This window comes from Hemitrygon akajei, chromosome 3 (assembly GCF_048418815.1).
Source record: "Hemitrygon akajei chromosome 3, sHemAka1.3, whole genome shotgun sequence".
Classification (NCBI taxonomy): Eukaryota; Metazoa; Chordata; class Chondrichthyes; order Myliobatiformes; family Dasyatidae; genus Hemitrygon; species Hemitrygon akajei.
The window spans coordinates 90,286,694-90,299,909 of NC_133126.1; the positions used below are offsets into that span (position 1 = coordinate 90,286,694).

At 41.8% G+C, this 13,216-nt stretch overlaps 1 protein-coding gene across 1 annotated transcript in view; it reads left to right on the top strand.

Annotated features, from left to right (window-relative positions):
- ivd (isovaleryl-CoA dehydrogenase) overlaps window positions 1–13,216 on the top strand; it is a 105,173-nt gene that overhangs the window by 56,094 nt on the left and 35,863 nt on the right. Inside the window, exons 4-5 of the mRNA XM_073040323.1 lie at window positions 5,636–5,805; window positions 10,113–10,206. Of these exons, the coding sequence (XP_072896424.1) occupies window positions 5,636–5,805; window positions 10,113–10,206 (264 nt within the window). The remainder of the gene's footprint in view (window positions 1–5,635; window positions 5,806–10,112; window positions 10,207–13,216) is intronic.

The window sequence follows — 13,216 nt, forward strand, 5'->3', positions numbered from 1 at the left end:
TTACCCCTCACAAATCCTTTGAAATTACCCCCTCTCAGCTTAAATACATGCCCTCTGGTATTAGACATTTCAAACCTGTACAAAAGATACAGACTGTCTACATTATCTATGCCTCTCATAATCTTATGAACTTCTATCAGATCTCCCCTCAGCCTCTGCCACTCCAGATAAAGCAAGTTTGTTCAACCTTTCGTTATAGCACATACTCTGTAATCTAAGCGTATTCTTGTAAGCCTCTTCTGTACCCTCTCAATGTCTTGACATCCTTTCCATAATGGGCTGTCCAGCCTAACTAAAGTTTTATAAAGCTGCCACACTATTTCCTAACTTTTGAACTCAACGCCTTGACTAATAAGGGCAAACATGCCATATGCCTTCTTAACCACCATATCAACCTGTGTAGCCACTTTCAGGGAGCTAAGAACTTGGACCCCAAGATCCCTTTGCTCATCAGTACAGTTAAGGGTCTCTGTCTCTTACATTTGATCTACCAAGATGCAACACTTCACATTTGGCCAGGTTAAACTCCATCTGCTATTTTTCCATCCATATCTACACCCTGCTGTATTCTTTGCCAGTTGTCTATGCTATCCACAACACCACAAATCTGCAAATTTACTAACCCAACCATGTATATCTTCATCCAGGTCATTTAAATACATTACAAACAGCGGAGGTTCCAGTACAGATCCCTGCCAGACATCACTAATTACAGCTGAACACCACTAATCACAGACTTCCAGCTAGGATCATTCTGTTCAACCACTACCATATGTCTTCTCTGGGCAAGCAGGTTCTAAATCCAAATGGCCAATTCACCTTGGATACCATGCATCTTAATCTTCTGGATGAGCCTCCCATGAGGGACTTTGTGAAATGCCTTACTAAATTCCATGTAAACAACATCCACAGCTCTACCTTCATCAGTCACCCTTATCAAAAAACTCATTCAAGTTAGTTAGATATGACTTGCCCCACACAAGTAGTGGATATGGCCCAATCAATCATGGGTAAAACACTCTCTACACGGTGTTATCACAGGAAAGCATCATCAATCATCAGGGACCCCCACCACCTAGGACGTGCTTTTTTCTCTCTGCTGTACAGAAGCTTCTGGACTTGAACCACCAGATTCAGGAACAGTTATTACCCTTGAACCATCAGGCTCTTGAACCAAATAGATAGCTTCACTCAACTTCACTTGTCCCATCATTGAGGTGTTCCTACAACCTATGAACTCACTTTCAAGGACTCTTCGTCTCATGTTCTTGATATTTATTGCTTATTTACTTTTATTATTAGTATTTCTATTTGTATTAGCACAATTTGTTGTTTTGTGCACACTGGTTGAATGCCAAAGTTGGGGCAGTCTTCATTTATTCTATTATGGATTTATTGAGTATGTCCACAAGAAAATGAATGAGGGTTTCAAGTTGGCAACAACGATCATCGGCAACTTTCTTTGGGCTGCAGAAAATTGTTCCAGATTTCCTCTTAAGTATACTTTTGAATTACTTTCACTGCAATCTGCAGCATGTAAATATCCTGTTAACAACGGAATTCTAAATGACATCAATGATCTTCCGGTCTCACGATCAATGATAAGACGTGGAGTTAAATGCAGTGCCTTTATGGTTCACTGCCATGGCTGAAAATGTGGCAGGAGATCAGAGATCCAATTCAGGCTGAAATGCAGAGGGATGATCTACCAAGCATCTTGTTGCCGAATGTGCAGTCGCTGGAAAATAAGATTGATGATCTCAGGGCAAGGCTGCTGTATCAGAGGCAGGTGAGGCAGATCTCAATTGTTTGCTGTACCAAGACTTGGCTGTCTGTTGACACACTGGATTGCGCAGTCAGACCAGAAGGATTTACGATTTTCAAAATGGATTGTACTGTAAACTCTGCTAAGGAAAATGGTGGGGTAAAGTGGTTATTTAAAAGAGAGAACCCTCTGAGAGATGCAGAGTCCCAAAGTGGACAGATAATAGCGCAGGCTTCAGAAGTCTCACTAATTTACTGATGGGTGTTGGATTGCCAGTAGATTGTTCAGACTAGTTAGATTTTGCCGGGATAGAAATAGGACATTACATTGTTATGATTACAGTATTACATTTATTGAGCAGGAGAATTAATCTCATGGTTGTAAATGGTGACGTATATGTATTTTGATAATAAATTTACTTTGAACTTTTATTCCTGAGTGGTCTTACCCTTTTTCTAGTTATGTTATTGCTCTTAATGTATTTATAAAATACCTTGAGATTCTCTTTAATCCTACTTGCCAAGGAATTTTCGTGGCCCTTCCTCTCTTTCCTAATTCCCCTCTTGAGTTTGTTTTTAGCTTTATAATCCTCAAGGGCTCCGTTTGATTCTAGCTTCCTAAGTTTTACAAACTTTTCCTTTTTCTTCTTGACTAAATTTATCACATCTCTCGATATCCAAGGCTCCCTTACCTTACCTTGCCATCCTGGTCCTTTCTTCTTGACTGGAAGATATGTGTTCTGTACTCTGCAATTGGTCTTTAAGCACCTTCCACATGGCAGACGGGATTCCCAATTAACTCTCCTTAATTCTTGCCTAATATCCTCATAATTTGCCCTGCTCCAATTTAATCTCACAAAGTCCATACTTATCTTAATCTATAGCTATCTTAAAACTTATGGAGTTGTGGTCATTGTCCCCTAACTCACTCACTGAAAAGTCGTTCACCTGTCTAGGCTTATTGCCCAACAACAGGTCCAGTACAGCCCCTCTTATTTGCTTGTTTGTTGTTTATTTATTTATTTATTGGGATACAGCATGGAATAGGCCCTTCTGGCCCTTTGAGCCATGCTGTCGCACAATCCCTCATTTAATCCAAGCCTAATCACGAGACAATCTACAATGGCCAATTAACCTACCAATGGTATGTCTTTGGATTGTGGGAGAAAACCTATGCAGTTATGGGGAGAACCTACAAACTCCTTACAGGCAGTGGCAGGAATCGAACCCAGGTACCCTGTTCTGTAAAGCATTGTGCTAACCACTACACTATCGTGCTGATTATCGCCCCATCTAAACCTCTTTCACTAAGAAAGTCCCAATTTGTATTAGGGAGTTGAAGTCCTCCATGACAATAACACCCTTGCTTTTACACCTTTCCGTAATCTGCCTGCACATCTGTTTCTCAGTGTCCCGGTGGCTACTCTGGGGTCTGTAGTGCCATCCCATCAAAGTGATTGCACCCTTCCTATTTTTGAGTTCAGTGACTCGGGCACAAGCACTTCATTATGTCTTCTCTGAATGTGGCTGTGATATTGTCCCTGATTAGTAATGTAATCCTCCCCTTACTCTTTACTTTCCTGTCTTTTCTAAAACATCAATACTGTGGGACAGTAAGCACCCAGCCCTCTCCCTCTGCCAAACAAATCTCTGTAATAGCCACAACATTATAGTTCCATGTTCTGATCCGTGCTCTAAAGTTCATCACCTTTACCCATAATACTCATAGCATTAAAGTACATGCACGTCAAACTATCCATCTAATCATATCTATTACTTTGCTCCTGTCTGTTTTTACTGGCCCTGACATCTACCTTCCTCTTCATCCCTCCACTTTCTGACCTGGTGCTCTGACTCTTAGTTTATAGGATATTGTTACCCCTCCAGTTTAGGTGCAACCCGTCCCTCTTGTACTGATTACCCTGCCCCAGAAGAGATTCCAATGATCAATGAACCTAAGCTCCTGTTTCCTGCACCGGTTCATCAGCCACTCATTTATCTGTACTATCATCTTAATTTTGTCCTGACTAACACGTGGCACCAGGAGTAATCCAGAGATTACTACCTCCCCTCTTCAGCCTCTTCTCCCATTCTACCCCTGTCATTGGTGCCAATGTGCACCACAACCTCTGGCTGCTCTGCTCACCTTCCCTCTTGAGAATATTCTGCAGCTGCTCTGTGACATCCTTGACCCTAGCATCTGGGAGGCAACACACCATTTTGGCTTCTCTGTCGTGCCACAGAATCTCCCGTCTGTGCCCCTAACTATCGAATCTCCTATCACTATCGCTAAGCCTGACTTCACCCTTCCCTACTGAGCCTCAGAGCCTGCCACAGTGCCACTGGCCTGGCAGCTCATCTCCCCCAGCAATATTTGTTGCTGAGGGGAAAGGCCAATCCAGCTCCTTCGCACAGTCTTTCTTTCAAATTATTGGCTGTGGCTACGAATGAACTTCTTAGGGCCTTATATTGAAGAGCATATGCACTCTAGGAAGTGTTTGTATACTGAGTTGATTTTTCATATTTAATAACCATATGCTAATGGAGTCCCATTTTGCATGTTATTACAGAACCCATAAAAGAGTGGATTACTTTGATTATGATGTACTTCCTAATTAAGTGTTGCTTAGATTGCTGGTGAGAATTCCTTGTGCATCTTAATAAGAGTATTTATATCTACCCACAAGGATTGAACTTTTCATCTAAAGATGAACTAATTTTGATAGTACATTTCCTCTTTCGTATTCACACACTGAAATGCAGGTGAATTATATGTCAACACAAATTGAAATTGTGAAATGTGTTTTGTATTTAGCTGGATGTAGAGGACACGTAGACCATAAAACAGTTCAAGGCCTTTGGCCCCAATACCTATGCTGTACATGATGCCCAATTATACTGGATTAATTTAAAATGCAGGAGTAACTCAGCAGGTCAGGCAGCATCTACTGAGAGGAATAAACAGTCGGCATTTTTAGCCACGACCCTTCATCAGCAATGGAAAGGAGGAAGAAGGTGGCACGGGGAGGGGAAGGAGTACCGACCGGCTGGCAAGTGATGGGTAAAACCATGTGAGGGGGAAGGTGGGTGGGTGGGGTACATGGGGTGAAGTAAGAAACTGGGAGGTAATAGGTGGATGAGGTAAAGGGCTGAAGAAGAAGGAAACTCATAGAAGTGGACAGTGGAAAAAAGGGAATGAGGAGAGGCACGAGAGGGAGATAAAGGGCAGTTGAGAAGAGAAATGAAAAGAGAACCATAATGAGGAATGGAAAAAGAGAAAGGGAAGTGGGGAAGTTAGAGAAATCAATGTTCGTGCTATCAGGTGGAAGCTACCAATTAAACTCTTTTCTCACTGTACATGATCCGTATGCTTCATTTCCTGCTCACTACACATGATCTTTATGGCTCCATTCATGTCCTTAGCTAAAAGCCCCATATGCCACTCTCATAGCTACTTCCAGCCCATTCCAGGCATCTCTCACCTTCAAGATGTGCTCTCTAGAATTGAGATTTCTACTCTGGCAAAAATATTTGGTGTGTCTTGAAATTGTTTGAACAAGTTCTTGAATTGATTGAACTTTTTTTTTAACCTTTGTGTTCAGCATAATATGAATATAATATGTATACTTACAGTTAGTTTTAGAGTACTTGATTGTTGCAGTGAAGTTGAGCCACCTTCAGTCTTACAGCATTTTATTATCAATAAATCATACCATTTTTTCCCACCTCTTGCTCAGCTTTCCCTTAAACACACTTAAGTTATCCCTGCTTGTTCCCTACAGCCATCATATGTTCTGCATGTCTGGTTTGTGTTCGTGTTAGAGAATATTTAGTGGGCATCCTGTTTAAGTAATCCCATGGTGTCTTACAGTGGAATATGGAGGAACTGGAGGTGGATACTTAGATCACGTCCTCGTTATGGAAGAAATAACCCGAGCCTCTGCTGCTATTGGCCTCAGTTACGGAGCCCATTCCAACCTGTGCATCAATCAGCTGGTGAGAAATGGCAATGAAGATCAGAAAAAGAAATATTTACCCAAGGTAAAACAGCACTTATTAAGTTTTATTTGAATAACCCTCCAAGAATGTAAATACTTATGGAATTTTACAGTCATATTCATAGAGAAGTACAGCCCAGAAACAGGCCCTTTGGCACATCTAGCCCATGCCAAAACCATTTAAACTGCCTACTCGCATCAACCTGCATACCTTCACCGTCCATGTACCTATCCAAACTTCTTAAACATTGATATAGAGCTCACATGCCCTACTTGTGCTGGCAGCTCATTTCACACTCTCACAATCCTCTAGAATGAAGAAGTTTCCCCTCATGTTCCCCTTAAACTTTTCACCTTTTGCCTTTAACCCATGACCTCTATTTGTAGTCCTACCCAACTTCAGTGGAAAAAGCCTGCTTTCATTTACCCTATCTATACCCCTCATAATTTTGTATACCTCTATCAAATCTCTCCTCAATCTTCCGTGTTCTAAGGAATACCTTCCTAAACTATTTAATTTTTCCTTATAACTCAAGTCTTCCAGACACAGCAACATCCTTGTAAATTTTCTTTGTAGTCTTTCAGCCTTATTTACTTCTTTTCTATAGGTAGGTGATAAAAACTGCACACAATACTTCAGGTTAGGCCTCACTAACGTCTTATACAACTTCAACATAACATCCCATCTCCAGTACTCAATACATTGATTTATGAAGGCCAATGTGCCAAAAACTTTCTTTACGATCTTTAATGTGGGTCGACTTCCTTCCCACATTATCTCTCATCTCCTTACTGATTTTGCTGTCTGTCTGTTTGGGTTATTAATTTGGTTATCTTGTTATGAATAAGAGAAACTTTTATAAATTTATGCTTTTACATCACACAGGGAAGCCTTTTGGGTTATCAAGTTAATGCTGGCTCACATCAGAATTGTCCCATCAATCCCATCACTTTTCCCTTATAGACCTGCCACTTGTTCTGTTTCTCCTTCCATTAACTCCACCTTTTCTTGAACTGATCTGGTTTACCATTCCCATTAGCTTTATAATTCCTCCCCATCATGTTTTCCTTCATGTTGCCAAATGTCTATTTTTCTTCCATGGGCTCAACTTTTCTCTTTAAATTTACAACCTTGCTGCTTAAATTATGGGACCATGCCAAAAACCCAATCTCATTTGAAGCAACCCTTCACTGACCAAAGGGAAAGGTACAATGAGATTCAGTCAACTGCCCTTTTAAGTTCAAATCCTAAGGGGACTGTTACAAAGAGTCATTGAGAGATACCATATGGAAACAGGCCCTTCAGAACACTTAAGTGCCTATTGTTATACTAACTGCTTCCTCACCTATTCTATCCTCCCCACATTCCCAAGAACTCCGCCTGATTCTGCCATTCATCTATGTATTTGGAGCACTTCACAGTACCCAATTAATCTACCAACTGGGCGTTTTTGGGATGTGGGAAAAAACCGGAGCTTCTGGGGGGAGACCCATATAGTCGCAGGGAGAACGCGTAAGCTCTGCACAGAGAGCACCGGAGCTCAGGATGAACATTGGTTACTCAAACAATGCTGTGGCAGCTCTACTCACTGTGCCACTGTTGCCCCTTACAGTATGATTGCTGCCTCCATTAGCTATAAAATGGCACTAGAGTGGAGCAGCTAGCAGTTGAGTTGTGTTACCACTAGTGTAGTGCACTTGGGAATGATGAAGCAGCTGTACTTGGCTTCATTGGCTAGCGATGTGAGATTGCCTCTCAACTGTACACTTGCACTCCTTGACAGCATTGTAAACAGACCTTTGCTATTGCTTTCCCATCAGTATGTACTGAATGAGCATTGATCTCATTAAAATGTGTAGTAGAGTTCAAAGCTTCTCTGTGGATTGTCTCCTTGTCATGGTGGAGAAGCTTGTGTGGTCCTGAGATCCCATGAGTGATGCTGTCTGGAGCTATGCTCCTGGTAGGGTCACCCATGGTGGTAAGGCCGAGGGTGAGGTCCCTGACAAAGAACAATCCAACCAAGACCTCAACGGTGGAACAGGCGGACGAAGTTACTTTGAACTCAACGGCTGTGAAGGCGGATGAAGGATGCAACAAATCCATCAGCTCCAATCATCGTGGTTTCCATGCCATTGGAATCAGTTGGTTGATTTGTGAAGTATCGTGTGCTTCTTGGAGTGCAACATCAAGTACACGCTAAACAAATACATGCACAGGCGTCTTCACTCTGTGGAAACGGAACGAAGACCATCATCCTCGACCTCGAGGGACCTCATTAGACGAGTTCTCTGTCTGTCCTGACTGAGCACTGCCGTGACATTTTCCCTGACTAGTAACACCATTCTTCCCCCTTTAATCCATCCCATTCTGTTGCATCTGAAACAACAGATGCCCGGAATATTGAGCTGCCTGTCCTGCCCTTCCTGCAACCAATCAAATGACCACAAAGGTTGCTGGAATTTTATTCCAACTGCCCAGAATTCCTCCATTCCACATTATTTCCAAAAACAAGATTACATAGGTAGCCAGGATAAAATCTCAATGGAACATCAGGCCAGCAGCATTTTAAAGGAGAATTTCAACATACCAAACAAGATGAGTGTTCTTGAACTTGTCTTGAACTTGAACCAATATCTCTTGAATTAGGAGATATATTTTGTATTTATACACTTTTTAGGATGGGGGGGCGGGGGGTTGCTGTCAAGGCCAGGATTCATTGCCCATCCTTAATTGCTTTACAGAGTTGGTGGGGTAGACGGGAATTGTGGGAGCAGGATGCTGATCTTGAATTTCTGTTGTCCTTTATGTTGAAAGTACTGTCATGTTGCTATTGGGGACAGAGCTCCATGATTCAGACAAATCAATGGCAGAACAGTGATATATTTCCAGACAAGAATGATGTCTTGTTTGACATTACTGCAGAGTAGCCCTGTTGTACTGTACTGCATTTTGTAGATGGCACACTACGACTACAATGTGCTGCTGCTGGAGAATGAATGTTTAATGTGGTGACAGTGAGATGGCAATCAAGTGGGTTGCTTTGCCCTTCTTTATTTTAGAGTGGCACTCATCTCGGCAAATTCGAGTGTCCTTCATTGAGCTGCTATCATGCCTCATAGATGGTAGGCTGTGGGATATCAGGAGGTGAGTCACTTGATGCAGCAAAATATCCAAACGCTGGCCTGCTGTTGAAGCCACAGGATTTATGCAGATAGGCATATGGGTTTCTGAGCAGTGGTGTCATTGAGTATTATGGGTACATAGGTAGACTCTGATTAGTTAAGAAATGATGATTGCCTAGCATTTTGTGGTGCATTAGCTACCACTTACCAGCCCGTGTTTGAATGTTGTCTTGCTGCATCACAATTTTTCCTGAGGCTCTGCAAATAAAATGTAACACTGTAATGATCAGCAAACAATCCCGCCTCTGACCTTAATGGAAGGGAATTTCTTGATGAAGCAACTGAAGGTAGTTTGGCTTAGGGCCTGAACTCCTGAGGATACAACTGAGTGTTAGTAAATGGGATGAGTGCAGTTAGGTAACATGATGATCTGCAAGTGCATGGTAAACCGAAGTATGTTTTTATTCTGTATGATTGATCTTTAATTGATCACGCTTTTCTTTATGCAAATTGGAACTGCAGCTATTGAAATGATTTCTCTTTCTTCCACTTCAGTTTTAATGGAGACCTTTGATGTCAGTCCAAGTCAAATGCAGCCTTGATCTTAAAGCAAGTGACTCTTGCCTCACCTCTGTAATTTTTGGCCTGCATTTGGTTATGGTTGCATTGAGGTCTTCAGTAGACTGGGTCTGTCAAAATATAAGCTGGGGATCAGGGAGCAGGATAATACCTAATAACTGATGCATCTTCAGGCTCCTCTGCCCCTTCTCATTACTGCCATCAGGGAGGGGCCTGAAGACACACACTCAACCTTTTTGGAACAACATCAAATTTCTGAATTGTCTGGGAACACTATTTTTACTGTTTTTGTGCTATTTAAAAAAATATATTTCTTATTATAACCTAATAGTGTTTATGTGTTGCATTGTACTGCTGCCACAAAGCAAGAAATTTCATGAATTCATCAGTGAAAATAAATCTGATTCTAATTGATATTGCTGATTGGGAGTAGACTGGGTTAGAATTGTGCTGCTTTTAGTGGGCATAATGTATCTGGCCAATCTTCCACTTTGTCAAGTAGACAGCAGTGAAGAAAAGTCTTTAAAGCACAACTAGAAATCAAGTTTTTGTTATATTCTATAAATTGCTTCTACTGCCGCTTCTGAGCCTCACTCCAGTTGATTAGGGAAGTGAGCTTGCATCTGTTTAACTGATTTTTCTTTGCAGTTAATCAGTGGTGATCATGTGGGAGCTCTCGCAATGAGTGAACCGAACGCAGGCTCGGATGTTGTCTCTATGAAAATGAGGGCAGACAAGAAAGGTTTGTGGAAGTATTTGTATAATGAGTAACATCACAAGATGTCTGGCAATAGATTTGTGTACACAGTTCACCCATAGACTTCTTCCTGCCCTAGCTAGTTGTGGTTCCATCTGCCATTCACCTCTCCCCTAATAATTCTCATTATCACCTCCCTTACTTATCAGTCTACAACAGCATTGTGCCTCTGCTTGTGTTCCTCCAGTGGCTGTCTCCAGCCTTCACGTTCCCCTCCCCACGCTTTACTCTATCTGTCTTCCATTTTTCTCTGTCTGCCTCCGTCTACCATTTCACCTGCCGCTTTCTCCCAAATCCACATTCCCCTCCTGTAGCTGCCACAACCTACATATCACTGGATCTTGGACTACTTGTTGAAAAGACCGCAGTCAGTCTGAGTTGACAGCAACATCTCAAGCTCTTCACACTGTGCACTGGTGCCCTCCAGGGCTGTGTGCTCAGCCCACTGCTGACACATGACTGCACTGCCAGATCCAGCTCAAACTACAGTATTAAGTTCATTGATGATACGCTGTAGTTGGCTTCATCAGCAATAATGATGAGTTGGCATACAGAGAGGAGATAGAGAGACTTGTGAAATTGTGCGAGATCAACAACCTGAGTCTCAACATGGACAAGACAAGAGAGATGATTGTGGACTTCAGAAAGGCACAGGTTGACTATTCCCCATTGCACATCAATGGCTCTGCCATGGAGAGAGTGAAGAGCACAAAGTTCCATTGTGTGCACATAATGGATGATCTAACCTGCACAGCAGTGTCTGTAATTTCTGAGGAGATTGAGGTTTGCAAGGCTCCCCTCCTCCATTCTAACAACTGTCTACAGGAGCACCATCGAGAGTGTCCTGTCTGGCCGCATCATTGTGTGGTACAGAAGCTGCAAGGCATCAGACTGCAGGACTCTACAACGGATAGTAAAGACTGTTGAGAAGATCATCAAGGTCTCCCTCCCCACTATTTGTGACATTTACCAGGAGTGTTGTAGATGAAGCATTAATGAGGAGGTACAAAAGCATCAGGACCAGACTGGGTAACAGCTTCTTCCTTAGGCTGTGAGGCAAATGAATACCATGCTACCGCTGAGATCTCATCACTAGGACAGCAAGCTGTTTACTTGTTTTGTGCACCACATGGATTTTGAATTATATTTAGCCATATAAATATAACCATATAACAATTACAGCACAGAAACAGGTCATCTTGGCCCATCTAGTCCGTGCCGAACGCTTACTCTCACCTAGTCCCTCCAACCCACACTCAGCCCATAACCCTCTATTCCTTTCCTGTCCATATACCTAGGCAATTTTACTTTAAATGACAAAACCAAACCTGCCTTTACCACTTCTACTGGAAGCTCGTTCCACACAGCTACCACTCTCTGAGTAAAGAAATTCCCCCTTGTGTTACCCTTAAACTTTTGCCCCCTAACTCTCAACTCATGTCCTCTTGTTTGAATCTCCTCTACTCTCAATGGAAAAAGCCTATCCACGCCAACTCTATCTATCCCCCTAATAATTTTAAATACCTCTATCAAGTCCCCCCTCAACCTTCTCCGCTCCAAAGAATAAAGATCTAACTTGTTCAACCTTTCCCTGTAACTTAGGTGCTGAAACCCAGGTAACATTCTAGTAAACATTCTCAGTACTCTCTCTATTTTGTTGACATCTTTCCTATAATTCGGTGACCAGAACTGTACACAATACTCCAAATTCGGCCTTACCAATGCCTTGTACAATTTTAACATTACATCCCAACTCCTATACTCAATGCTCTGATTTATAAAGGCCAACATACCAAAAGCTTTCTTCACCACCCTATCCACATGAGATTCCACCTTCAGGGAACTATGCACCATTATTCCTAGATCACTCTGTTCTACTGCATTCTTCAGTGCCCTACCATTTACCATATATGTCCTATTTGGATTATTCCTACCAAAATGTAGCACATCACACTTATCAGCATTAAACTTCATCTGCCATCTTTCAGCCCACTCTTCTAACTGGCCTGAATCTCTCTGCAAACTTTGAAAACCTACTTCATTATCCACAACGCCACCTACCTTAGTATCATCTGCATACTTACTAATCCAATTATCCACCACTACTCTCTGGCATCTCCCATCCAGCCACTGTTGAATCCATTTTATTACTTCAATATTAATACCTAACAATTGAACCTTCCTAACTAACCTTGCACGTGGAACATTGTCAAAGGCCTTACTGAAGTCCATATAGACAACATCCACTGCTTTACCCTCGTCAACCTTCCTCGTAACCTCTTCAAAAAATTCAATAAGATTTGTCAAACATGACCTTCCATGCACAAATCCATGTTGACTGTTCCTAATCAGACCCTGTCTATCCAGATAATTATATATACCATCTCTAAGAATACTTTCCATTAATTTACCCACCACTGACGGCAAACTGACAGGCCTATAATTGCTAGGTCTACTCTTAGAACCCTTTTTAAACAATGGAACCACATGAGCAATACAATTTCATTAACTTAAGGTAATATTTTTAAGTGCTATGTGATATATGGTTTGTGGGTACACCTTTGTCCAGAGGAACATTGTTTCATTTGGTTGTATATATGTACAGTCACATGACAATAAACTTGAACTTGAACAAAGTTGACTCTATTTGGCATTTATCCACAAATGATAACTAGAAGTATAAACTTGCATGGTCTGCATTATATATCCTCTTCTCACTGCTGGTACCTTTTTTAAAAATTCACTTTTAAGATCCAAAGGGAGAATCAGCATTCATTTCACATTCTTAGTTGTCCTTGACCAGATGTTGATAATCTGTCTTCTTGGATTGCTGCTCTCTTCATTTGGGTTAAGGTCCTTTCCCATCGCAGTTGGACGGAGAGCTGCAGGGTTTTACGTTCAGTGACAAAGAAGGACGAACAATTTATTTCCAAGTCAGGATGATCTACAGCTGCAGCTAGTGGTGCTCCCCTGGCTGTCCTTGGGGGAAGAGGTT